Below are 27056 nucleotides of genomic sequence, written 5' to 3' on the forward strand. Positions count from 1 at the left end.
CCCCCCCCCCTCCCTCTCCGCCTTTGCCACCCCCCGCCACCCACCCGCAGTTTGACTGGGTAGACTGGAGAGCCTGCCGACGTGACGTCAGAAATAGGACAAGGCGCTTGTGGCCTTTGCCCGATACACACAGTTGGGTAGTGAGAGGTACAGCCAGAGGAGGGCCACTGAACTGCCTTGCGATCCGGGGTTGGTCCCTTCTTACTGTCTTTTTATTATTTTCTTCTTTTTATTCCTGGTTCAAAGGCACCTTTTTTTACCTTTTCAACTCCTTGCCAGAGGGATAAGAGAGAGCCGCAGGGTTTTGTCCTTGCCGAGGACAAAAATTAAGTGCTAGCCGGATCTTGCAATGTTGCACTCAAAAAATAAATGATTTGTTGGTGAAAAAAAAAGACAGGTTTCTGAGATAATCTCCGGCTTTTGAACGATATAGTCACATCCTTGAGAGATTTTAGTTGTGGGCTGTTACATTGTTGAAAAAATTCGATTAAAGTTTCAGATGAAAGTTTCTTGATTCAAGGTGTTCACCTTTTTTATGGTTGTCTTGTAAAATCGACAATGAGGTGGAATTGCATTCTTCGGGGAAATGGATGCTCAAGTCTTCAGACGTTTTTTGACACTGCGGTTTCGTCAATATATCTATTAAAATGACAGGTTACTCTGAATCAGACAGGGGTAGAATCATAAATTTTAAAAAAGTTAAATTTTGAAGAAGTCGGTAGTTAATAGTATTCGTTGATTTTTAACTATTAAATTAATCATCAATTAAAGATCCAAATTTCGAATTATTTTATCAATAAATAATTGAGTGCGGAGGATTGCCGATTATTTGGCCAATTGCAAATTTAGAAATATTTGTCCAATGGTCAATTTCCAACCCCAGACTTTAAATTATTCAATTCATAGTCAATTCGAAAATTTAAATTATCAATTATTTCATCATTTTCAAATTTCAACCCAAGTATTATTAAAACTAATGATTGGTGTCGATCCCTACTCTAGATAATCTATCGCGTTTTTGTTTTTTTCATTTTTTTCATTTTCATGACTACGGACAAAATTTTTTTGTTTTTGAAACAGTTTTACATAAATAAAAAGTCTTTAATTTGTTGAAAATTTGTTGCCAAAAGTGACAAATTTGAATTCATTGAGAAATCCAGTCAAAAAATTTCGCCAATAACGGCAATAAACCATTTATTGGGTTCCTCAGATCATAAATTATGCGTCAAGTACGTTTTTGTATCATTTTATTGCATCCTCATACGTGACGAAAAAATTCTGCCTCTAGAAGATGTCTCCAAGGTTTCAATTAAAATTTCCGATGAAAGTTCCTTGATGCAAGGTGTCCGGTTTTTTTGGGGCCTCTCGTAAAATGAACAATAAAATGTAATTAAATGCTTCCGGGTATTGAATAGGAGGAGCTACTCAATTCTTCAGCAAGAGAAATGTCTCCCAACGATGTTTTCGTATTGCAGTGAAATTTCGTCAGGATATCTGCAAACAAGTGGGAAATGGCTCTTGTACTGCATGTGACGTAGCTATTTTTGCGAATAAATTAACAATATGCTGCCGAATGGTTATTTTGCACATAATTTTCTTCTGTCATGTATAATTCATTGTTCATTTCATTTTATTCAATTGAATAGAATTTCTTTTTAACAAATTTTGTCAGATTTTCAACTTAGTTGGATGTTATCATCATTCTCATTATTCTTATTATCTCTTTGTTCTATACAACCGATTGTCTTTTTCGCGATTCTATCTCTCCCCTCCACCCTTTGATAAAATGTTAATAGAAAAATTTTATTCATACACTAGGGGGCTACGCCCCAACTCGCTTTACTCGCCAACCCCCTTATGATCCACATATGATCTTCATATGACCCCCATATGACCCTTGTGGCTCTTAATCTGATCTTTGTGACCCTTAATCTGGTCCTTGTGACCCTTATTTTGACCCCCATAACCCCTAATTTGACCCTTGTGACCCTATTCTGATCCTCGTGACCCTTACTCGGATCCTTATGACCTTTATTCTCTCATAAGTGTCAGAATAAGGACCTCACGACCCTTATTTTAACCCTCATGACCATTATTTTAACCCCCGTGATCTTTATTTTGACCCTTGTGACCCTTAAATTTGGAGTCTTAATTTCGAGTACCAAATTTTCATTACCAAAAGTTGATTTGGATTTTTATAATATATCATCATAAACATCAAATCAAACAATATAGCTATCGTAATCATCTTTTAACTTCGACTCAATGGCAGACATTTTAGGCTACGATTGAATTCATTTGAAGCATGATATTCAAAGATATCCCCGGAATTCTGATTTTCAAAAAATATAAAATTTTTGCAAATTTTCAAATAAATCAAAATAACGATTATTGCTGTCGTTTCCAGCGTCGAACTCGGCAAAATGATACACAAATTTTTTAAGTCATCATTCGATCAGTTCAGAACATTTTTTCTTAGTTATCATAAGACAACCGATTTTGGAAAAAATTCCAAAATTAAAAATACTAATCGATGAATTAAAATTTACTTAATGGCGATCGATAGGGCTCAACAATGCCTACACTTGAAAAAAAATCAATTTCGTCGAGTCATTAGCGAACAATTGAAAAAAAATTTCTTACATATGTACACCCACATGGAAAAATTTATATTTCAAAAATATATAAAATGTTCGTTTTATATATAAAAATATATAAAATGTTTGTTTTATATATTTTTTAACATATTCTTTATAAATTTCAAAAAAAATTGGAACTGGCCCATATTATATATTTTTTATGGGGGCATACATACACCTATACACACGTACAGACGAGGTCTAAAAATTGCATTTTCGGACTTTTTGAATCATACTGGGTCCATATAACATAAAAAATCCAAAACTTTTAATTGAACGATTACAAAGCTTCCATTCGGAAGCAATATGAGAACTGACTGCATATTCTACCGCATATTTGCGATTTCTTGGACGAATGAGACATCCCATTCATCAAAGCTATCAATACGTTATTCTCCTCACACAATTGTTCCATAAATTCATGAGACTGCGGAGAAACTATTTCGATCTTGGAAACAGTTTATCACGAATATGCAGTGGTTTATAAAAAATGTTCTACTTGGAGATAAATTTCCGTGAAAACTCGCAAATCCAAGGACTTGGCATAAATCCTCAGGATTGAAAATTAGGGTCCAAAATTCTCATCAACAATGAAAATAAACCTTTTGTCACCTTTCAAAAATGAATAAGTTGTGTCGCAAATGAATATTACATTATTACATTATTTTTATTTCGTCCTCACTTATGACAGACCAATTTTTCCTTTAAAAGATGTGGGTCATCAGGTTCCAGGAAATTGTTAAACCCATGAACGAAATATACGACTGAAAACGCGTTAACTTATATTTATAACCTCTGAGTATAAATATACAACCTGGCTTACATCCAAAGTTTTTTGAGCTCCGAAGCTCTCCGGGATGTTTCATCGTCAGGCACACGCGTCGCAATGTACGCAATCCCCCACTGCTCAGCCTAGTCGACCGTAATAGTTTTCGGCCAAAAAATACCTCCCCCGTCAGTTTCATCCCATGCTAGAGTCACAATATTCCGTATTTTTTCATCAATGTTACAATCACAGGAGCTTTCTGACATACATCAGCTAGAACGGAGTAAAATACATTGGTTTAAAATTGTCTGTTGCATCAAGTGGAGTAACACCTGTATTTCCACCTAATTTTCCTCATTTTCAAATTTTCACCTTTGTTCGAAATTATCGTGATTGAACTTTACTACTCCCCCTGGTCCAATTGATCATCTTGATGACTCTATCATCCCCAGGAATTAATTACGTAATTTAACGATTGTGTTTTAGTTCTGGCGATTGTGTTATACAGAAATGTGAATAATTCCTCGTAATTATCGGAAATAATCGTGTGAAGAAAAGCTCAGATGACGATAATCGATGTACAATGTGTCATGTGAATAAAAATGTAAAGCCTGCATTTACCAGTGTGTTCTATGATAAATCTAAAGATAGATGCTCGGATGGGATCCGAGTTAAGGTAGTTGAGTGCAGGGAAATAATTTGCGAATGTTAAATGGAAAAGGGAATGCGAAAGAAAAAAACAATTTGTCTTTAACCCTTGAATGATTAATGTAATCATCGTGAATAGTTACAATAATGCATCATCATTCTTTTGGATCATCGAAAGGGGATGCCCTGTGCCCCCTAGGTTTTCATCCACAAGTGCGATGGCCAACGAGGTGTAAACGTTGCTTCAGGTACAGATAAAATTTCCCCTTTGTCCATTTAGTTTAAGTGATCGTAATGTGATTGCTCGCGATTTCGCTCAACAGCAGCATAATCAATGATTCGACAGAGACTACAAGGATCATGCGGGCAAACGGACACCTGGACTGCAGGCGAGCATCACTTCGTCAACGCCGAGCTTGTCCAAGTGGGAATCATCTCCTGGACGGTAATTTTATTTTTTTTTTTCATCCGCACTTCACAGTTTTCGTGAAAATATGCAATGTTGATTCTTCACTGAGAGAAAAATCTGAAGTTCGATTTACAATAAGAAAATAGTTGAGGCAGTTTGGTGAACGATACGATTTTTTTTTGTATGCGGCACATAACATTATAGTAACTTCACAAGCGTAATTTTTGCAAATCAAAATGCAGTTAAACTAACCAAAGTTCAAAAGTAACCACGACAAATCTATCGTGAGGAGAACTATAAAATAGTTGCAATGACTACATTCCATTGTAGTAATTACTTCTCCGGCCATAGTTACCGTAACCCATGAAAAATTGTTGAGGACTTTTTGACTATAATTCGATGGTGATGAAATATAGTCAGAAGAATTATATTTTTCTCTCAGTGTTGGGGTGACTGGGGCAAAGTGGAGTTTAGCAGAGTATAACTTAATGAGTTGAAGAGTGATTTTCAAAATCTGAAATGAAAGGGAGACCGCGGTAAAATTTCAAAGCCGAAAAAAGTAGGAGAAAAATTACCGGACAAGTCAAGTAATGATGGAGCGAATTCGATTTTCAGCACTTTTTCACTCTATATCGGGGAAAAAGTGCGAGACTAACAGTAAATTTTTCTCCGTTGGTCCGAGAAAATTTACTGAACATGACGGTAATTTGCGCCGAAACTAAAATTTACACTGCGTTCTATCAAAAATTATCCCAGTGAACGTGAATAATTGCTCAATATTGCGTATATTTTTTTTGCCACGGCGGACGCAAAGTACATGGAGAGAAATGTTCAGTAAAAATTACGGAACTCACAATTCGCTCACCGATTACGGAATCGACTCAGAAAATTTAAGTGACGTTATCGTACACTGATAGAATGATTCATTTATTCCAAACGAGATTCGTTAACTATGAACGAATGGTAGAGTTGAATATGACCAAATGAATGTTCGTTAATAGTTAACGAACGGTTCACTTGAATGGGGAAAGTTAAGTCAAACAAGGCTCCTCAAATAAACATTCGTTAACTATTAACGAATGAACATTTGGTGAGACCGGATAGACCCTAACCTCCAACCAAAATCCATTCGTTAACAATAACTAATCTGTTCTATCAGTGTACTTGTTCACAGGAGATTCAGTGATAGTTCCGTAAAATTTCCTACAACCTCATTTCGCTCCGGAATCACGGAAAAGATATGTAGTTTTTATTGAATTTTTCTCTCCGTGTAAGGGAAATTTCACAGCAAAAACGAATGTCTGATTTCACACCTTTTGTAGACATTTTCAAACACTAAAAACCGTCTGAATAAAATGAAAATTTGAAAATTTGTGAATGACGAACAGGTGCCAAAACATCTTAATTCATGTTTGAAATTTCGACAAATTTTCATTCTATTCAGACGTTTTTCAGTGTCTGAAAAATGTCTACAAAAGGTGTGTGAAATTCAGACATTCGTTTTGGCTGTATAATATGTCTGAAATTAACCTACGTAATATCCTTTTGAAGTATGCATCCTTGCAGTGAGTACGAATGCACTATACTAAGTATGGATATGGATACGAGATATGGAATCTGTACACTATATATGGACATTAGCAAGAATCCATGCTTCGTTTCATTCTTGTTCATAACAACTATGTGTGAAGCAATTTTTAGTTCAATCGATTAAAAATGTAGGCACTTAAATGAATTTCAAGGTTTCAGTCCTTCACGATCCTTTGTGCACCTTGAAACTCTCCGCAGTTTACTTCTTGTCCACTTTTTCGTGGCTCCTAACGAGCGCCAATAACTCTCAGATTCATGGTTACAAACCCCAGGGGCTTTCATATTTCACCGCGGTTTCTGCTTATACTTAAAAATGAGACCAACTTGATCTGAATTGTGGCACTCGTAAAGTGTTCTCTCCGTTTCACACACTTCAGTCCTTCTCATGGGCTCATCTGCCTCCCGATCATCGGTGATATCATGATAGATCTGTTCCTTTGTCATATTATTTGAAAATGTCATCTTGGCATTTAATGACAGGCTTGTAGGTCATATTGAACGATGATTGCACGTGTTGATCGAATAAAAGGCGGTCTAAATACCTGCGTTTCTATCTCTCTTGAACCATATTGACGTTTGGCTTTGAATTTTCCGATCGCCTATCATGTCTCGAACCATGATCTGAATCTATCTATCATCACCTATTATTCTATTATGTTTGGGCAATAACTGTTGGAGATCTGAAGAGCTATATTTTGCCTCGTCTTTCCCTACGTCTTCAATCATGATAGTAAAGAGAGGAGAGGAATATGTGCTGAAGAGACCGACCCTACTTCAATATGCACTGGGATAAAAAATTACTTGTGCCAAGGAATCATTTTCTTGGGAGAAGAATTAATTTTTTTAGGGGCTTATTTCTCTAGGCCAGTCATTCTCAGGTCCATGTTCATCTCCAAATATTACAATTATGTTGAACAATGAGATGATTATGCTACATATGACCTTGAATGAATACGCTTCATTATTTTTCAATTTTTTCAAATTCGAGGTTTTCTAACGTATAATAATTTGAAATAATTTTAAAGGTTAATAATTGTCAATGGAGTTCATTCAAGGTCATATGTAATATAACCATTCCATAATTGAACATAATTGTAATATTTAGAGATGGACTTGGACTCCTTGATAATGACTGGCCTGGAGAAATACGCTCCGCAAAAAATAAATTCTTCTCCCAAGAAAATGATTCCTTGGCAAAAGTAATTTTTTTTCTCAGTGTGTACGAACATTTTTTATGGAGATCCTCGCCCATTTGATTGCCCCTTACGTGTGGAGTCGATGTATGGTATCGATCCATGAAAATGTGAATGACTTTTTTCAAAATTGATTATTTCCAAAACTGTGGAGAGCAACTCAACCAGACAAATGACATTGCAAATATTTTTCAATACGAGTGCGTAATTGGGACCGCTATTTACCAATGGTGGGGTGATGATCGCCCTCATAACATGGACGACCGATGGTTTACCCGTTCGAACTTGTTCAAACCCTCACATTGTAGCTGACAGTAGTAGTTCCTCTTCGACTCAATCATTTCTGTATTGTTTTTTATTGTTGTACTCGAAGTTCCGATGTTGTCATATTTTAGAAAAACTTCAGGATTTGTAAAGTGATTGATTGAAGTACCAACGATAAACCATCGGACGGCCATTTTTCTTAGTGCAGGCGATACCCACCAGACACCGCAGCGATGTATAGCGTCCCCAATAGTAGATTATATCATCAGGCGATAAAAGTATTATCTGACGAATGTGACTTTATAATCCGATCCGAAGGCGAGCATAATAGTATATTTTGATACGAGTGAGACGGAATTTTCACGAGCGTGAAGTCGGCGCCGATAATACGAGCTGAAAATTCCCGTCTCACATGTGTCGAACAATATTTTTTGACAGTGATGTTACTGTTACAAGAAACGAAAAGACTTTCCATTTACTTTTCGTTTACGAGTAAAAGAAAAGGCACTTTTCGGTACGAGGTGAACGTACCAGCAGTATCAAAATAGTATATTTCATAACGGGTGCAAAAAAGTGTTTTTTGGCGAGTGGGAGGTTTATATCACGAGCCGAAGGCGAGTGATGTAATCCCACGAGCTAAAAAACATGTTTTCACGAGTAACGAACAATATTTTTCATCACAATGTGGCGGAAATTGGACTTTTAGGCAGGCGGATCGTGCCGAAAAGTTCACTTTTCGTCACAGCGTGATGAAATAGTATATTTCGTTACGAGTACGGAAAAGAGTTTTTTGGCTCGTGGGAGGTTTATAGCACGAGCTGAAGGCGAGTGATATAATCCGACGAGCCAAAAAACACTTTTCATCACGGTGTGTGTAAAGTGACATTTCACGCACGCTCCGCGTGCGCAAACTCCCACTTCCCACACATTGTGATGAAAAATAGGGTTCGATACTCGTGGGAAATAGTATATTTCGTAACGGGTGCAAAAAAGTGTTTTTTGGCTCGTCGGATTATATCACTCGCCTTCGGCTCGTGATATAAACCTCCCACTCGCCAAAAAACACTTTTCATCACGGTGTGTGTAAAGTGACATTTCACGCACGCTCCGCGTGCGCAAACCCCCACTTCTCACACATTGTGATGAAAAATATTGTTCGTTACCAGTGAAAACATGTTTTTTAGCTCGTGGGATTACATCCCTCGCCTTCGGCTCGTGATATAAACCTCCCACTCGCCAAAAAACACTTTTCATCACGGTGTGTGTAAAGTGACATTTCACGCACGCTCCGCGTGCGCAAACTCCCACTTCCCACACATTGTGATGAAAAATAGGGTTCGATACTCGCGGGAAAATTGTTTTTAGACTCGTGGGATTATATCACTCGCCTTCGGCTCGTGCTAAAACGTGCGAAAAACAAAAACACTTTTCCGCAATCGTATCGAAATATACTATTTCCCACGAGTATCGAACGATATTTTTCATCAGTATGTGTGAAAAAGGGACGTTACTTTTTCGCACAGCGTGATGAAAAAAGTATTATCTGAGTCATGTGATTATAACATAAAGTCACCTTCGTCAGATTAATATATTGTGTTACTAGTGCGTAAAGGTCCACTTTTTCGCACGCACGTGTAACACAACTCATTTTTTGTGGTACCGGCCGAGTTCACTGCTTGGAACGCTAGTGGGGGTAAAGTGGTTGTTTTTGTGCGCGAACTACACGTACGTCGTACGAAAAACAACCGCTTTACGCACACCTAACCATTTCGAAAAGTACACTTTTCAGGCAGGTATCACAAAAAGAGAATACAGTTGCTTCAATTAAATATTGGTTTCATAATTTTCCATTGATTATAAGTCATCGGATTCTAGTTGTTTCGAGCATAGGTATACCACGCTTAGAAACAAAAGGGCCCCGTCCGTGCGTTTAAGGGATTCTATTGGAATTCAATTAAAAACCCTTTTTCTTTCGATTTCTACTGAAAATTCCACTGCTTTTCTGCTGTAGAAAATAATCAATAAATCATAATTTTTTATAGACAAATCATTAATTGACATTGTCGCAGTACAAATTTTTTGGCATAATTTTTTCAAGCCTCCCACCCTGTATTTTTTCGGCTTCCGTTGAGAAATAGAAGGAAAACGAAAAATTGGAAAATTTATGTCAGAAGGAATTTTCACAGAAAAAATGTCAGTGAAGTTTTACAAAGAAATAGAGATCTATCGATGGAATTATCGATGAAATAGTGAGCATAAAAAAAACTCTACTAAATTTTTTTATCGAGAAAAAACTAGCTGCAAAGTGGAATAATTTTTAATTGGGATAATGAAACAAATTATAGAATTCCTAGCAGAATTATCTATCGAAAGCGTTAGGATCTCCTATTGATTTTCGTAATAAATAAACCCTCCGATCACCGCATGTAACCCCAATACTGACGCAAACATTAGATACATCTCATTTGTTTTCTTTCTCAATAATGCATCTGGCTTGCCGATTTTTAATTATGATCAGAGTAAATAACTTCTTCCATCACCAGAGGAGAAAAATAATAAATAATTTTCGGAATATTCGTGATGTCGAATAAACATCGTTAATACGATTAATGGAATCAGATTTCAAAATGTTTCGACTTGGTAAAAACAAATTTTTTTATCATTGGATTCGATGCGAGTTCCTACAAATAATTTATCAAAAGTGTTGTTGAGGTGTTTATTCCAAAATCCTCTGCTAAATGGTCTCATCCACCTTTGAATCCAGTGTTTAGAATTAATTTCTATTCTCAAAGTGAGGAAAATCCTTGAAACTTGAGTGTGGATGTGAGAAATTGTCATTCACATAGTTTACTATGAAAATATTTATTCCCCATTGATACATTCTATTTCGATTCATTTATAGCTCAAGCGATAGCTCAGAGACCAAGAGAACGTGGGCGTCTACGTCAAATTTATCCAAGGATGAACCTTCAAAGCCAAATACATTGCCGGCAGAGGAGTGGAGCAATTCAGCAGTTGACATTTCCAGTAGGGATATCCAGATTAGTGGTAACAGACCGAAGAGCTATGTGGGATCAGCCTCTGACACTGTAGCCTCATTTCGCCGTCATTCCGTTGATGAAACGGCGCTTTTTGCGAATGATAGGTCCGAGGTGAAGCCGCAGACGCTGCAGATCAGGCAGGTCATTGATAAGAGCTCCAGTGGCTCCGAAAATGATGTAGCGTTTATTGTACAGGTGAAATATATTTTTTATGCATTTCTCATGAGAACATGGGGAGAAATCAAATGTCTCCAAGCACATTAGTTCAAAAATCCTGTTGGAATTCGAGTGGAAATTTTAGTAGTTTTGTTTGTCGATCGCACAAAAAACTATGAGTACGAATTGATTTTTGTGGCGGTGTTTTTGCCATTTCGTTTGGGGTGTTTTACCTTTTCCATGTTGGCGTTGAAATAACCTAGCTGCAGGGGTAATTTGCACAATAAAAGATAGATCCTCCCTACACTGTTGGATTCTTTCCATCACTTGTGCGTAAAGCGAAATTTTACGCTGCAGGGGTAATTTGCACAATAAAAGATAGATCTTCCCTACACTGTTGGATTTTTTCCATCACTTGTGCGTAAAGCGAAATTTTACGCACGCTCCGCGTGCGCAAAATCCCGCTTTCCACACATTGTGATGAAAAATAGGGTTCGATACTCGTGGGAAAAGAGTTCTTTGATCCTTGGGAGGGTAGCACTCGCAGCGAGCGCTAGAGACCTCTCACAAGTCAAAAAATACTTTTACGCACTCGTATCGAAATACACTGTATTTTAAATTTAAATAGTAACTGCATTTGAATTCTTAATGTTGGGAATTTTGATTCCGTTTGAGGATATCCAAGTACTTTGGCTATTTTTTCTTCAGTGAAATGATTTTCTACTTTTGTATCTGAACATCAGAGCTTTCATTTGAGCCCCATTTGACCCTAAATTTTCGAATATTTTACAATAATTTTATTGTTTAAACTTTGCATGTCGGATTTTGAATCTTGATATTGAACCGTTAGAAATCATTTTGAAAATTGAAAAAAAATAGAGTCTACTTTTGGAGGAAAATTGATGAAATAATTAAAAAATTGCAATTTTTAAAAATTACGAGCATCTTCTACGAATAATTGATAAACAATAAATTTTCCACTATAAAAATCATTTGTTCGGAATCGTAACAAATTTATTCATATTCAGAATTTTACCAGAAATCTCTTTCATGCCAAAATAAATAAGAGTTTCAAATGTTTAAACAATTTCAATTATTTATTTATAAAGCAAGAGTGTTGAAAAATAATAATAATTTCGTGCAAAATGTAATTTAAATGACGTTGAATATTCATGATTTTTTTCAAATTTTTCTGACGTAATTTGATTGACAAATTTGATGATTGGAAATGGTTGAATCGATAGTGTGGTCTGCACGAAACTGCTAAACTACTTGGATATCCTTAACCCTAGTCTGGTCACTAAACGGGACCCTGTGACTTTGGGCACTTCCGCGGGGATTCCCCGCCGTGTTATTTAGGGCTTAGCGTTGCCGAATTTACTCTATACTGCCCAAGCACGTTTAGCGCGTAAGTCAAAAGTGTCCACTTTACCTTATCCTCCCCTACCATTGTGTAGGTAAGTAAGACAAAACAAAATTCGGAGAGTGGTGCGGAAAAGACAGAAGGAAAAACGGAAATCGAGAGGCTAAAGGCCCAATTAGCCGAAATGAAGGCGCGCTGTGAGAGGGTAGAGCGTGAAAAAGGTGAAATATTGCTGCGAAGATTGGCAACCATGGACACTGTATCTTCCAAGAGCGCGAAGAACTCCGAAGTGTCGCGACTGCAGAAATCAGTAAAAGAATTGCAGTCCAAAAACGAGGGTACGTGAATGGTAACCAATAGCGCGGCAAATAAAACGACAAATGATTATGGTTTTTATTTTTCTTAAGCCTTGAGCGATGAAAAAGCAACACTCTTGACGAAGATTAAGAGTCTGGAGAAGGAAATGGGTGCGAAGAATGGTACCAGGGGTGAACGAGATAGATTCACGACGGAGGATCTAAAATCGAAACTCAAGGCTGCTGAGACACTTTGTGAAAATCTTATGGATGAGAACGAGGATATGAAGAAGGAAATCCGAGAGTTGGAGGAGGAAATTTATGAGATGCAGGATAATTTCAGGTTCATACTGCAATTAACAGTTGCATTCTCATTTGCATTGTTGTGGCTTTCAAGTACATTCCAGGTCAAATTATTCATGAAATTTCCGATTCAATGTTGAAGGTGTAGAAAGTTTGAGAAAATGCAATTTACACTTTCAAAGCGTAGGTAATAGTTAAAATTTAACTTTCCAAATTTTTGCATTAGATTGACTAAATATTGTCTAAAAGGTCGGAACAAAGGCGAAGTGATTACTGAATAAAGAACATAACTTCATCGAACTTGATGAAACGATTGCATTTAAAAAATAATTGGCTTGTTATTATATTGTCAAATTGGGGTAATTGACACAAACCCGCCCAATATTATACCAAATTTAATGAACTCTAGCCCTTAACATCACGTAAAATTGCCTTGAAAACGCCTTGGCGAAGGCTTTTAATTAATTAATTCTTGTTCTTTTCTCATCTCTCGCGATTGCAATTAATTGGTTGGCATTAAACTTTAAAAAATAATTTCATCCTTATGAATTAAACATAAATCCAATACTCTTGAATAATTAAATAAGTTCACACGCATGAAAAAATTTAATAGAAAACTTAGCGAATTCGCTAGAAAATTCTATTGGAATTCTATTGAAAAATTCATTTGTTTTTTGCACTGATTCTATTAGATATTCAATAAGAAAAAGTCAATCGATTTCGAATTTCTGTTTGAATTTTTCTCTAAGATTTTTTCTATTAGAATTATTGGGCACAAAATTTTCTAAGTTTTTTCTGCTGCATTTTGTTTTGTTTTGCATTGTAGAATCCGAGTGGAAAAAACTTAGAAAATTGATGCCCAAGCATTCTTATAGAAAAAATCTCAAGAGAAAAATTTAAACAGAAATTCAAAATCTATTGACCTTTTCTTATCAAATATCCAATAGAATCAGCGTAAAAAACAAAAAACAAATAGAATTTTTCAATAGAACTCCAATAGAAATCCTATAGAAACATCATAGAAGTCCGATAGAATTCCAATAGAATTTTCTAGCGAATTCGCTAGATTTTCTATTTTTTGATACGTGCAATTCCCGTGGAAACGTGGAACTTGAGGCGAGTAGCTTGAATTTTGAGGAACACGTAATGAAAATTGCATTTGAAAAGTTTTCCCAGTGGATTTCTACATCTTCATCCCGACAAATTGTTTTCAATTCTCCTTCCGCAGGGAAGAACAAGCCGATGAATACACAAACCTGAGGAAAAAACTCGAACAGTCCAACAAAAATTGCCGAATACTCTCGTTTAAACTCCGTAAAATTGAACGTAAAGCGGAGCAACTGGAGACAGAGAAAACCGATGTGGAAACTAAATATCAAGGGGTAATTATGTTTTATCAATCAATCACCTATTGATGATTTCTCAACTGTTGTGGATACACAGGTGAAAAGTATGGAAGAAAATCTCAAGAGACTGGCTATAGATCTCAAAGCGAAGGGATTGGGCAAATCCACTGGATATACTACGAATGCTCAACTAAAGAAGATGATGGAAGACATGGAAAGAGATTTGGGTAAGCCAGTCTCACGCCTTTCTATTTCATTTCAAACCGTTGGCTCCAGTAGATTAATTAATTAAATTCGTGAAGTGGTATTTTCTCGGCTGTTTCACTCACTTCGTGCATAAATCAGCCACAATTTTAAAGTTCAACGGTTGCTTGAAACGATGAAATCGAGTTTTGACGCATGTGATTGGTTTATTTCAGGCAACATTTTTGGTGGTACCAACGCAATACCCACGGGCAATGACGTACCGAATATGTCTGAACAAGACAACAGCTCTAAATACGATAAACTGTACAAGGAGCATGAAATATTGCAGGCGAAATTGGATAAGGCGTTGAAAAGCCTTGCCACCAGTAAGGACACGACTAAATCCTCGGAAACAAACAAGGCTGAGATTCAAAATTGTAAGTTCATCGAACGACCTTTCTTGAACTGTAAAAATTTCCAACAAGAAGGGAAATAAAATTAAATCACTCACCGACAATTGGATTCAATTGTGAACCGTATGTGAACAATTGATTTGTTCTAAATGTAGGAATGCTGGTTAATTCTCATCGTAGAATATCAGAATTTTTTCGTATTTTCTGGTGCATTCATTGAAAAAAACGCTTTGGTGCAAACTTTTTCTACTAATTTTTATGAATGAAAATCATTGATTCGTTTCATTTGTATTTTCATGTCTGTATATGGTTTTAGTTCTTTTAATTTTTTTATCGAAAGATCCTTTTAGAGCGGGTAATTTTAAAACGTTATCTTTCTTCAGCCTCAGTTTTAGAAAAAAATTGACATTTCAAAGACGGTTTAGTACACTGAAAGAAAAATAAATAAGTTGCCAAACAAATCCTGTTTGGGCAAACAAAATTGTTGGTTAAAAATTACCGAAAAAATAATTGTTTCGAATTCCAAAGTCTCAAACATGAATAATTGCTCTGCTTTCAACAACATCGATATATTTTCTCCCTAAGTGACAAGATTACTCTCATATCGTTATTATTATTTCATTTAAGAATTCATTTTTTGTCTGGGATTATTGAATAGCCGAAACGACAAACTGCTAGCCCTCGTTTCATATAAAACAAGCATTCGCCGGGAGCAAAATACGTATGGGAGCATCGAATAACGAAGAAGATGTGCTAGAAATTACATTTCTTGGTTGCACAGAGAAAAAACATTTTTTGAAAAGACCAAATCTATTTTTGCAATAAAAATTTTCAATCTCGGCGCACGCTTTGCATGTTTAGTACAAAAAAATCCCTTTTTAATTATTCCCTTTATCCCTTAATCCCTTTTTAATTATTTTTAACAAACGATTTTTTTGGCATAAATAAGACTTGTTTGAGAATCCTGCTGTTTTTCTCTCAGTGTATTAATTCTCAGGAGAATCGTGTTGGATTTAATTGAGACTTGTGAAGCTTTAGAACTCACTGAAGACGACAATTCCCCAACTCGCTTCAATTTTCAATCGAAACATGAATATTCAGTACCAAATTATACTGAATTTTCAGTTAATTGAAAATTCAAAAATATTGTTCCTAAATTTTCATCATTTCTCCCAATTTCCGCGGAATAATTAAAATCAAATTGGAATTATCCACTGATTTTTTCAATTGAATTATGAAATCTCACTGATAAAATTTTCTAACATTTCAATAAAACCGTCGCTCGATAAAAATTTCTGTAAAAAGTGCACCGGAAATTTCATTTTAATGAATTCCTGTATTATTACCATGTTTATGCCTCATTTCAGTGAAAAAGAAGTTGAATGAAGCAACGGCTGGTCGTGAAACTGACCGTAAAACCTGGGCAACTGAAAAAACTAAACTAGATGAAGAAAAGGAGAATCTGAAATCAAAATTACTATCGCTGTCAGCTGAAAAATTGAAAGTGTACAACGAAGTGTTAGAACTGAAGAAAGACCTGCAGGCGGCCAAATCGAGCGAGAAAAATAATGTTAAAATTGAAACGACTTTGAATGAATTGAAAAGAGAACTGAGTGCTGAGCGCGATAGGTGTAAAAAGTTGCAGGAGGAGTTGTCGATGTCGAGTGAGAGAGAGAGTAAAATGTCAAAGAATTTAACATCAGTGAGTTGGAATATTTTCCATCGATAAAACGAGTATCATGGATTAAATTATGTATTTTTATAACGTAGGTAGAGCAGGCGAAAGGAACAACCGAAGGTGAATTGAAGCGCATTAAATCAGAATTTGAAAATTCAAAGTCTTCGATGGCGATGAAGATAGCGAAATTAACGGCAGAACTAATGGAAATTGTAAGAGATCGGGATAAATGGAAGGCTCAATTGGAGGAGGATAAGGCGGCGAAAGACACAGAAGTAGGAAGTCTGAAGAAAAAGATGGCAGCGCTCGAGAAGGCAGAGAACAATGTGAAAAAAATGAACGAGATGAAGCAAAACTACAGCGAAAAAATAACAAGTGGGTTCCCCATCAAATCCAATTATATCATTATGAACAAATCCACTAAATGATATAATTCATTTGCTTGCAGTTCTCGAGGAGGAATTGCAAAAAGGTCAGCAGTTGTATGATGAATTGCAGCTGAAACACGCCAATCTCCAAGATGATAAAAAGAAGATAGAAAGTGAAAAAGAAGCCTTCCACAAGTATAAACAATATTGAGAAACCTCAATCAATTGAAAACATTGTACCGTGCATTTAAACATTTCCTAATTACAGAAAACTAGCGGAGTATCAGGTAAAACTAGAAATGACGAAAGAGCGCATGGAAAGTTCGGAAAAACTTCAAAAATCTAAAGAAGAACAGTGGAATGAAGAGAGACGACGACTCCAGGTGATTAAATTTGTTTGACACTATTAAATTTTTTTATTCAATTCGTAGTAACAGACTAATTTCACAAACTTGGAACCTTGAATTCAATTTAAGGATATCCAAGTTCTTTGGCTATTTTTTCTCCAGTGAAATGCTCTTCTACTTTTATAGTCGACTATGAGAGCTTTCATTTGAGCCCCATTTGATCCCGGACATTTTACAATGATTTTATTATTTACAATTTGCAGGTCCAAATGTCAACTTCGATAGTGAACCGTTAGAAAACATTTAAAAAATTAGAAAAAAATACAAAGTTTACTTTTGGAGAAAGATTCACGAAATAATTTAAAAATTCCAATTTTTGAAAATTGCGAGCATTTATTGTAAATAATTTATAAACAATCAATCTCCACCATAAAAATTATTTGCTCGGAGCCGTAACAAATTTATTCATATTCAGAATTTTACCAGAAATTGATTTCATTTAAAAAATGAGGTTTCCGAAAGTTGAAATGAATATTTAAAAAATAGTAATTCTATGCAAAATGTCATTTGAATGACGTTAAATGTTCACGATTTATTTTTCAAATTTTCTCGCACAATTTAATTGATAAATTTGATAATTGAAAACGGTTGAATCTATAGTGTGGTGTGTACAAAACTCTGAAATGTACTTGGATATCTTTAATACCAAATTATTCATGAATTGTGTCTTTATGATAAAAATCTAAACAAACTAAATTTTCTTATCTGTGAGACAAGCAAAAGTTTTCGCAGAAATTGAGAATCGCATTTAAAGCCCGGGTATACAATCTTCCGAACGTTATCTCGATGTCTCCTTTCATCTTTCGTCATCTGAAATTGTCAATTAAGTCCTGCATCATGCAGAAGTTTTGAAAAATGATGAATGAATAATAAAAAAAAAGTAGAAGATATTCTCAACTTTTTAAAATAGCATTTTTAATTTATATTCAGAATAAGTTGAATAACAAGAAATTGAAAAATGTATCTGATTTACGGTGACAAATGGCGGCCTGTCACCCAATATCATGCAGGGGGAAGAGTGATTTCGTAAATCTTTTCCCACACTGCACAGAGACATTTATTACGGAAAAGGCTCTTTGAAAAAAGTTGTAATATTTTGGAGAATTTTTCCTATCCAACTAATCTCTTATGACGTCACAAAGATGTGTAACACTATATAAATTCCCTTCTTTAATGAAAAATGACAACGTATTTGTTTTTCGTTCAGTGTACTAAACAGTCTTTGAAATGTCAATTTTTTTCTAAAATGAGGCTGAAGAAAGATAAAGTTTTAAAATCACCCGCTCTAAAAGGATCTTTCGATAAAAAAATTAAAAGAATTAAAACCAGATATAAAAATGAAAATACAAATGCTGTTTCAAATTCAATCATAAGCCGAATCATCTCAATTTTAGGAGCAACTCAAGGAACGGGAGAAACCTTCAGTGACTAATATCCATCTGGAGGAATCCCGAGAAGAGGTCAATCGACTGACGAAACAGGCAGAGTCCTTGAAAATTCAACTGGACGACATGAAAAGAATCGTAAGTATGACACAAGCCTGCGCAAAGGAAAAAAGATACAAACCTAATAATTGATTGAATCATCCTCCGCAATGAATGGAAAGAACGATGACCTGGCAAGCAAACTGAACGATTACAACGCAGTTACTAAGATCCAGAGAAATCTGTCTGCCGACACGTCAGCCCTAGACCAGGAGTTACGAAATACTAAAGCATCGCTAGCTAACGTAGAGAAAGCAAGGAAGACGGATTTGGCACAGTGTAAGATGCGCTATGAGAATCGAATAAAGGCTATAAATGATGAGATACAGTCGATACAAAATCAATTGTCACGGTACAAACGCGAGAGAGACACATACAAGCACATGCTCGAGGGTGCACAGAGGACGATTGGAGAATTGAAAGCAGCCAGGCAGAGGAGACAGTCGACAACATCCACTGGTAAATCAGATGAGGATGAGGAGTCTACGGGTACTAATGTGTCGACATTGGAAAGACAAATAAGCCTTATGGAGGATGAGTTATCTGAGAGTAAACTCGAGGCATCAAAATTGAAGACGGAATTAATTTCGGAACGATCTGCTTGGCAGATTAAATTGTCGGAGCTGCAGTCTAGAGTTAATGAGGTGAAGTTGACGATTCTGATTTCAATCTTTGGAACTTTACGTAGTTTTGTTGTTTTGATACTCTGAGCGTTGGATATAGAACACTGACAGAAAAATTTTCTAATATGTAGGGGAGGTTGGGGTAAAACGGACACTTTTGACGTTTTTTTAACTGGTAATGAGGGGTTGAAATGAGGATAAAATTTAATAATTTTTTTTTCAATACAAAGAACAATTCTTTTCCTTTGTGATAAACTAGCCTAAACTGAGCTCAATTGATCAATTTGTTTCTGAGTTATGAATAATTAAAAAAAGTCTAGTGTCCGTTTTACCCCACCCTCCCCTAACTATTTACTTGAGAGAAGCAAATTATTTTCCATAGTTTAAATCTTACGGAACTCGAATAAATTCTCATTTGTCACTATTGTTCCGCGTTAAATCATGAATATATTGGATATCGAAATATTGAAAGTGCATAAAAAATCACGCAAATGATAAATACTTGGATTGACGATTCTTCTACGCGATTTGAGTGAGTTCAATTTGCGATAAAATTATACTTGAGGACAAGAATATTTTAAGGCATGAGACCTTTCTCGGCTATGTGAGTTGAGATGCCTGGGAGAATTAAGGATATCCAAGTACTTTGGCTATTTGTTCTCCTGTGAAATGCTTCTCTACTTTTGTAGTCGCACATCAGAGCTTTCATTTGTGCCGCATTTGACCCCAAGTTTCCGAACATTTTACAATGATTCGATTTAAATTTGGCAGGTCTGAATTTGAATCTCAATATTGAAACGTTAGAAAACATTTTAAAAATCTGAAAGAAAAAATAGAAAATTTACTTTTGGAAAAAAATTTATGAAATGATTTAAAAATTGCAATTTTTTGAAATTTCAAGCATTTACTATAAATAATTTATAAGCGATGAATTTTCAACCATAAAAATCATTTGTTCGGAATTGTTACAAATTTATTCTTATTCAGAATTTTACCATAAATCAAATTCATGGCTAAAAAAATAAAGTTTCCGAAAGTTTAAACAAGTTCAATTGTTCATTTATAAACAACGAATATTGAAAAAATTAATAATTCAGTATAAATTTTTCTCATTTCCCCATAGACAACTTCTCTAGATTTCAATCATTTCCGTAATCTTATAGTTCAACGACTTCCATTCTCCTACAAAACGCTGTATTATTGATTAATCATTGGGATAAAATTGCGCTGCATTGCTCCATAACGATATTATTTCCCACTCAAACCAAAAAATTTTCCACAATCGCCAGACCGGTATTATGGCCATATCTTTAAGTGAGATAAATGGCTCACTCGAAACACCTCGAGCATTTATACTAATGATTACGTGAGGATCGTAATACTTTAATCTCAATTACAGCTTGAAGAGGATAGAATATTAGTGAGTGGTAGAACGAAGATTCCTGGATTGAAGGCGCGCATTGAGTTAGCGTGGCAGAAAGAACGGGAGGAACAGCAAAAACTGTTGCAAGAGACAGCGACTCTCGCTAGAGATCTACGGCAGACGCTGTATGAGGTCGGTCACGTAGTACAGTTAAAATCGACACTCCACTTGAACCTTTTACCGTATTTCCATGGATTTAAGCTTCTTCATCCACATCCCCCGCTCCATCAATACCATTACCAATTCATTCTTCACTCGTTTTTTTTCTTTATTTATACCATAATGTGAAGTGGTTTTGCATGCGCATTTATCGGTATTTGTTATAAACCGTCTCGTTAAAGGTCGAGAGAGAACGTGACAAGGAGCGTCTTGAGAACAAACGGCGTCAAGAGCAAACCCAGAAGATATATGAAGAGGAGAAAGAGGAGACTAAGAAAAAATTAATCGAGGTAATGATGCATTCGACAACACTTTATAATAAACAAGTGGGAAATGGCTCTTGTATTGCATATAGTACACCCGGAGAAATGATTTTTTTGAATCAAATAAAAATCTTTTTTTACTTGTTTCAAGAAATAGGATTTCATTGTCTTAAACAAACAATTTATTTATTTCAAGTAAATAAAAAATTTATTTGAATCATATAAAGATTTATTAATAGCAAAAAATAAAATTTAATTGACATAAACAAAACTTCGAATCCAAATTTTTATTCAATCAAAAAAAATTATTTGGTACAGTTTACATAAACTTATTTATGTGATTTAAATAACCTCTATTTGAATGATTTAAATAAATCATTTTTCTGGATTTATAGTTATTTTTGCTAATAAATTAGCAATATGCTTCCGAATGGTTATTTTGCACATCATTTCCTTCTGTCGTGTATAATTCATTGTTTATTTCATTTTATTAAATTGAATAAGATTTCTTTTCAACTGATTTTGTCAGATTTTCAACTTAGTTGAATGTTATCATCATCATTATTCTTATTATCCCTTTCTTCTATACAACCGATTGTCTTCTTTACGATTTTATCTCTCCCCGCAGCCCTTCGATAAACTGTTGATAGAATAATTTTATTTATACATACTTGATTGAATTTGGAACATCTCATTTGAAGAAACCATCAGAACGCTCACTTTCAGGGAAATTCATGAAAAATTCGAAATTTTTAACAATCATCGTAAAAACCAAATCAACCAATATCGCTATCGTAATCATCATTCAACTTCGACGTAATGGCATCAATTCAAACATTTTAGCTATGGTTGAATTCATTTGAAGCATGATATTCAAAGATATCCCCGGAATTCCGATTTTCAATAAATAAAATTTTTTTGCAAATTTTCGAATAACTCAAAATAATGATTATTGCTATCGTCTTCATTTTCGAACTCGGTCAAAAGGACATCCAAACAAATTTCTTAAGCTATCATTCAATGAATTCAGAACATTTTTTTTTGTTATCGTGGGCAACTGATTTTCGAAAAAATTCGAAAATTAAAAAAACCAAGCGATTAATTGAATTTTAACTAATGTCGATGGATAGCGCCCAACAATACCTTCATTTGAGAAAAAGAAATGATTTAATTCCATGGATTCATTAGCGAAGAATTGAAGGAAAACTACCGCACACATGCACGGAGAGAAATTATTTGTAAAAATTCTAGTGTTGGTAGTGGAAAAAAACCCAATACACCGGCTATGAAAAATTCTAGTGCTGTTAAGGTAAAATTTCTCGGGATTTTTGATAAAATTTCTGGTATTTCTATGAAAATTTCCTATTAGAACGGGACAAATTCACATTCTAATCAATAAAATTTCCAGTGCTGGCGCTGAATTTTTTTCCTGACCGACAATTTGCGCCGTTTCTCCCGTGCCAGCACTAGAATTTTTTAGAGAATTTCTCTCCGTGTACATACATACACCCATACGTACGGACACGGTCTAAAAATTGCATTTTCAGACGTTTTAGATCATAATAGGTCGATATAATCCAAAAAATCCAAAACTTAAATTTGCACGATACAATCCTTCCATTCGGAAGCGCTAATTAATAATTTTATTAATTGTCCGTGATTTATGAATGGGACAGCTCCAGTGTGATCTTCTTGAGTTGCGAGACGCCCACGCGAAACTGAGAACGAGCAATGAGAAGATGAGACGAGAAAAGGAGCGTCACGAGAGGGAACGAGAGGAGCTCAAGGATATTATAGCGAGTAAACGTCGTTTGGAGCAGAACGAAGCAAGGAACATGAATATTCTACTGCGACAGGTCGACGATCTGATGAAACTATTCCCAGAGTTGAGTGGGAAGGTTGAGAGCAGTAAGGTACCAGATACTTATACACCAACTCCACCGCGAAGAACTAAGGGACCAAAGTCGAGAGAATCCTCGCCAATGTTGGATGGCAAAGATGACAGTTTCAAAGGATCCTCAAACAATGTCAGTGTTGGCAGGACTGACAAGTTGGAGTATACTATTAAGAAGCTGATGGATGTCGCTAAGGAGATGAATGAAGCGAAGCGGTCGATGGAGAGTGAGAGTGCGTCCAGAAAGAAGCTCGGCAAACGGTAAGAACTTCCCTGGTATTCGCCTCGAAAACTTGTAATTCTTGGAGAGAATGGGAAAAGATTATTTTTATGGCTGAAGAAATCTCCAGGAAAAGTCTTCTGACCTTTTCTCATGAAATCACTTATCAAGATTATTTGATATTCGAACAAACATGAAAGGAAGGAAGGATTGACCTTTTCTGTTTGTTTTACAACTTTAAGATAACGGGATACCGTAGGATGATCGTAATCTTACGTCGAATTTTCAGAGCAAGTTCAATCGATAATGACAGTGGACATGGTTCATCATCGAGTCGTTCGAAGGCCAGTCTTAAACGCAAAAGTTTATCATTGGAACAGACGTCTGGGAAAAATGATCAGGCAATCTGGGGAACTGACAGCAATCTCTCCAGCATGGCGTCCCTTGATTCCGATGCTGATTCTCGTCGTTTCAGTAACCAGAGGGACTCCAGTGTTGACAGGTTTAGATTAGTACTATTTTTATAATGTTGAGTAATTTCTTTGACTGATCAGTTGATGAAAAAATTGGCGTTCAAGCGTGAAAGTTCAACAGAAAACCTAGCGAATTCCCTAGAAAATTCTAGGATTTCTATTGGAATTCTATTGGAAAATTCTACTTGTTTTTGTGCTGATTCTATTGCATATTTGATAGGAAAAAGTCAATATATTTTGAATTTCTGTTAGAATTTTTCTCCTGAGATTTTTTCTATTAGAATTATTAGACACAATTTTCAAAATTTTTTCGCTGGATTTTGTTTTGTTTTGCAGTACAGAATCCGATTCGAAAAAACGTAGAAAATTGATGCCCAACCATTCTTATAGCAAACATCTCAGGAGAAAAATTCAAACAGAAATTCGAAATGTATTGACTTTTTCTTATCGAATATCTAATAGAATCTGCGCAAAAAACAAATAGAATTTTACAATAGAATTCCAATAGAAATCCTATAGAATTTTTTAGCGAATTCGCTAGCTTTTCTATTGAATTTTTTCATATTCGTTGGCCTGTGCATCAAATGGGAGATTCTGAGCCAAAGAAAAAACAAAAGAAAAGATTTTCAAGTACTTTAATGGGAGAAAATTAATACAAAAAAATTAATTGTTTATTGTTCGCTTGCCCCACACACACTTCAAGTGTTAAAAATACTCTAGGGCCTCCAATTTTTGAGCTACTGAGGTTTTTTTTAAATAAAAAAAAAGTGTACAATAGCAATTACGAGTTAGTTTTTTTTAAATTCGACTGGTTCACAGCTAATTTATAATTTTTTTATTTAAAAAATTGCACGATTTACGTCAAATAGCCAGGAAAATGATCTTCAAAATATTTAAAATATGCACTCGATTATTTCAGAACCACGTTTCTACCTATTTTACAAGAATGGTGCAATTTTTTACATAATAAAAAACAAAGTTAGCTGTGTAGGATTCGAATCTCAAAAAACTAGCTCGTAATTATTATTGAAGACATTTTTTCAAAAATTTTGAAAAAAAAACTGTAGCTGGAAAATTGGAGGCCCTGGACTATTTTAAAAACTTTAAGTATCTATGCGGGACAAACGAACTTATTCGGTACTCATTCGTTTTTAGACATACCTAATCCATCTTCAATGTAAGAAAAATCTCACTTTAATAGCCCATGATTTTTCCCCCTAGATTGGTCTCCATATGAGGAAAACGCCGCCGCGCGTCGCTTTTCTTTAATTACAATTGACTGGTTAACCGAAAAAATTCAAAGAAAATTTACTTTGTCAACTGTCTAAAGAATTATAGTAGTTTTTAGCACAACATATTTCCTGAAATTCCTTAAGAAAACAAATCTTTTCGAATAGATGAATTATGTTTCCTATGTTGAATGAAATTGCCCATCACGTGACGTAACCGGAACCTCGCTAAACTCGCCCGGGCAGTGTAGAGTGAATTTGGCAACGCTAGAGTCTAAATAACAGGGCGGGGAATCCCCGCGGAGGTGGCCAGAGCCGCAGTGTCGCCTTTGGTGACCAGACTAAGGTTAAAACATCCGGTGAACAGCCAGTTGCTAGACGGTTAAGGGAAATTTGAGTTTCGTGGTAGGATCTAAAATAAAAGAATCATCTAAAGGGGGATATGATGGCTTCCATACCTTCAAGAATATTTTACTTAGCAGAAAAAAAATTATTTGAAATGAAAATAACAAAGCAGGGAACAATTAAATTAAGAAATAGTTTAATACAGCCCGAAATTCGTAATTTCTGGACGACTAGGCCATATATTTTCTTTTATTTATTAAATCTCGATCAATAGAAAAAATAATTGATCACCTGATTATACACGAGTAATATTATTGAAAGGTGAAATAATCAGTACAATTTTCATTTTATTTATGGAATATTCAATGCAACTTGAAATCGTCCAGAAATTGACCTGCGTACTGTAGTCTCCCCTTAATAGCGAAATAATTTGTTCGTTATGTAATACAATTAATGTTTACAGTCGTTTATCCGGCGGCTCAACCAAGAGTGAAATGCTCCACCGTGATAAAAAGCACAACAAAAATTTGATAAGAAAAATAACAACAAAATTGACAAAATCAGCGAGCGTGGACGATCCAAATAGTTCTTATGATTTTTCACTCCAGGTATTTTCTCATTATTTCGTCTCACGTCATACATCATCAATAAAATTTTAATCTTGATTATACGTTTGCCATAGACTTCCGGCTCTGAAGCGAGTATAATAGAAGACTCTCACAAAACGGAGAAGAAAAATTTGAAGAAAAAACTCAGTGACATGTTTAAACGAGGCTCCAAGAGCAATGGGTAAGGCACTTAAATACCACTGCTGATCCATTAAACGAAATATTTACGAGCTACTTTACATTGACCATTCAGGTTGGACAAAAAGGCGCAGGAAGGCAGTAGGCCCCCCTCCAGGTCGTCAAACGCATGAAAGACATGAGAAGTAACACGTTGACTAAATGATGACCCCATTCACATATATTTCTAGTCAGAATCCAGTTGAAAAAAAAACCGAAATGTGCATATTGATTAGCATTTACCTTCACCACTGTCCAAGGACAAATCCAGCCCTTATCAGCGTGTACATATCAGTGATGGAATGTGAAAAAGTATTGTACAAGAAAATTGAAATAAATACCAGAGTGACCCATGACCATCTCTTCCCTCAGACCCCAGTGACTAATTGTGAAGTTTGTGGACTTCCGATTTCAGTGGAACACCTCCTTTTGTCATGCTCCAACTGTGATAGAATCCGAACAGAGTTGGGACTAGCAGATAATTTAAAAGACTGTCTAAATGGTGACAACTACTAGCCGAAAATTGAGTAATTTTTTAAAGAAACCACACTCATAAATAACATCTGAAACATGTCAGTAGCGAAGCGGTAAAACGGTTTAAGCCGATTTTAACTATTGATCAGTTTTCAATGAATATCTCAAAATCTAAGGGAGATAGCCAAATTTTTGTTACATCCTTTTTTATAGGCCTCAATTTGCTCTATAAAAAAGATTTGTTTGAAATTCAGCTATTCAAACTAGTCAAACGGTCACCGGGCTCAACGAAAATCTCGAGAAACTTCGGGACCCTTCGGGGTCACGGTCAGCTACAAAGAAAATCGCCGAAAAAGTTAGTAGTATCGCTCTAGACACCGAGAGAGACACTCTAATCACAGTATTGTACACGTCGTAACCGCTCAATCGAGTACAACACTGGAGTACATCAACGCGATATATTTGAGTCTAGCGCTTCGTACAGCGTCTCTATTTAATTTAATTCAATTATGAATTTATTCCGAGTTAACTATCAATTATTTTGAGTCAATTATCAAGTTCAATATCGAGAGAATCTCAAATGCAGTGCATTTTTCAAATGATCATTTAATTGACTTT

The 27056-nt window shown here is 35.5% G+C and overlaps 1 protein-coding gene across 3 annotated transcripts; it reads left to right on the forward strand.

Moving 5' to 3' along the window:
* The first annotated feature begins 3584 nt into the window (after positions 1-3584).
* LOC107036208 (trichohyalin) lies at positions 3585-26320 on the forward strand. Of its 3 annotated transcripts, none has more exons than XM_015253994.2 (22): positions 3585-3688; positions 4232-4301; positions 4400-4498; positions 10412-10745; positions 12173-12407; positions 12477-12708; positions 13897-14050; positions 14112-14241; positions 14434-14637; positions 15981-16315; positions 16384-16666; positions 16740-16854; positions 16928-17042; positions 18461-18589; positions 18673-19194; positions 20573-20728; positions 20938-21045; positions 22695-23173; positions 23422-23634; positions 25643-25787; positions 25862-25968; positions 26041-26320. In XM_015253994.2, the coding sequence occupies exons 1-22, from the start codon at positions 3643-3645 to the stop codon at positions 26096-26098; spliced, it is 4269 nt and encodes a 1422-aa protein (XP_015109480.1). In that variant the 5' UTR covers positions 3585-3642; the 3' UTR covers positions 26099-26320. The 3 variants fall into 3 exon arrangements, with proteins under 3 accessions (XP_015109480.1, XP_015109479.1, XP_015109481.1); XM_015253993.2 differs by having other exon boundaries at positions 3586-3688; positions 12164-12407; XM_015253995.1 differs by having other exon boundaries at positions 3618-3688; positions 3892-4301; positions 12164-12407.
* The last annotated feature ends 736 nt before the right edge of the window (positions 26321-27056 follow it).

The sequence above is a fragment of the Diachasma alloeum genome, unplaced genomic scaffold (assembly GCF_001412515.2).
Source record: "Diachasma alloeum isolate Michigan unplaced genomic scaffold, Dall2.0 Dall_scaffold_00206, whole genome shotgun sequence".
Lineage (NCBI taxonomy): Eukaryota > Metazoa > Arthropoda > Insecta > Hymenoptera > Braconidae > Diachasma > Diachasma alloeum.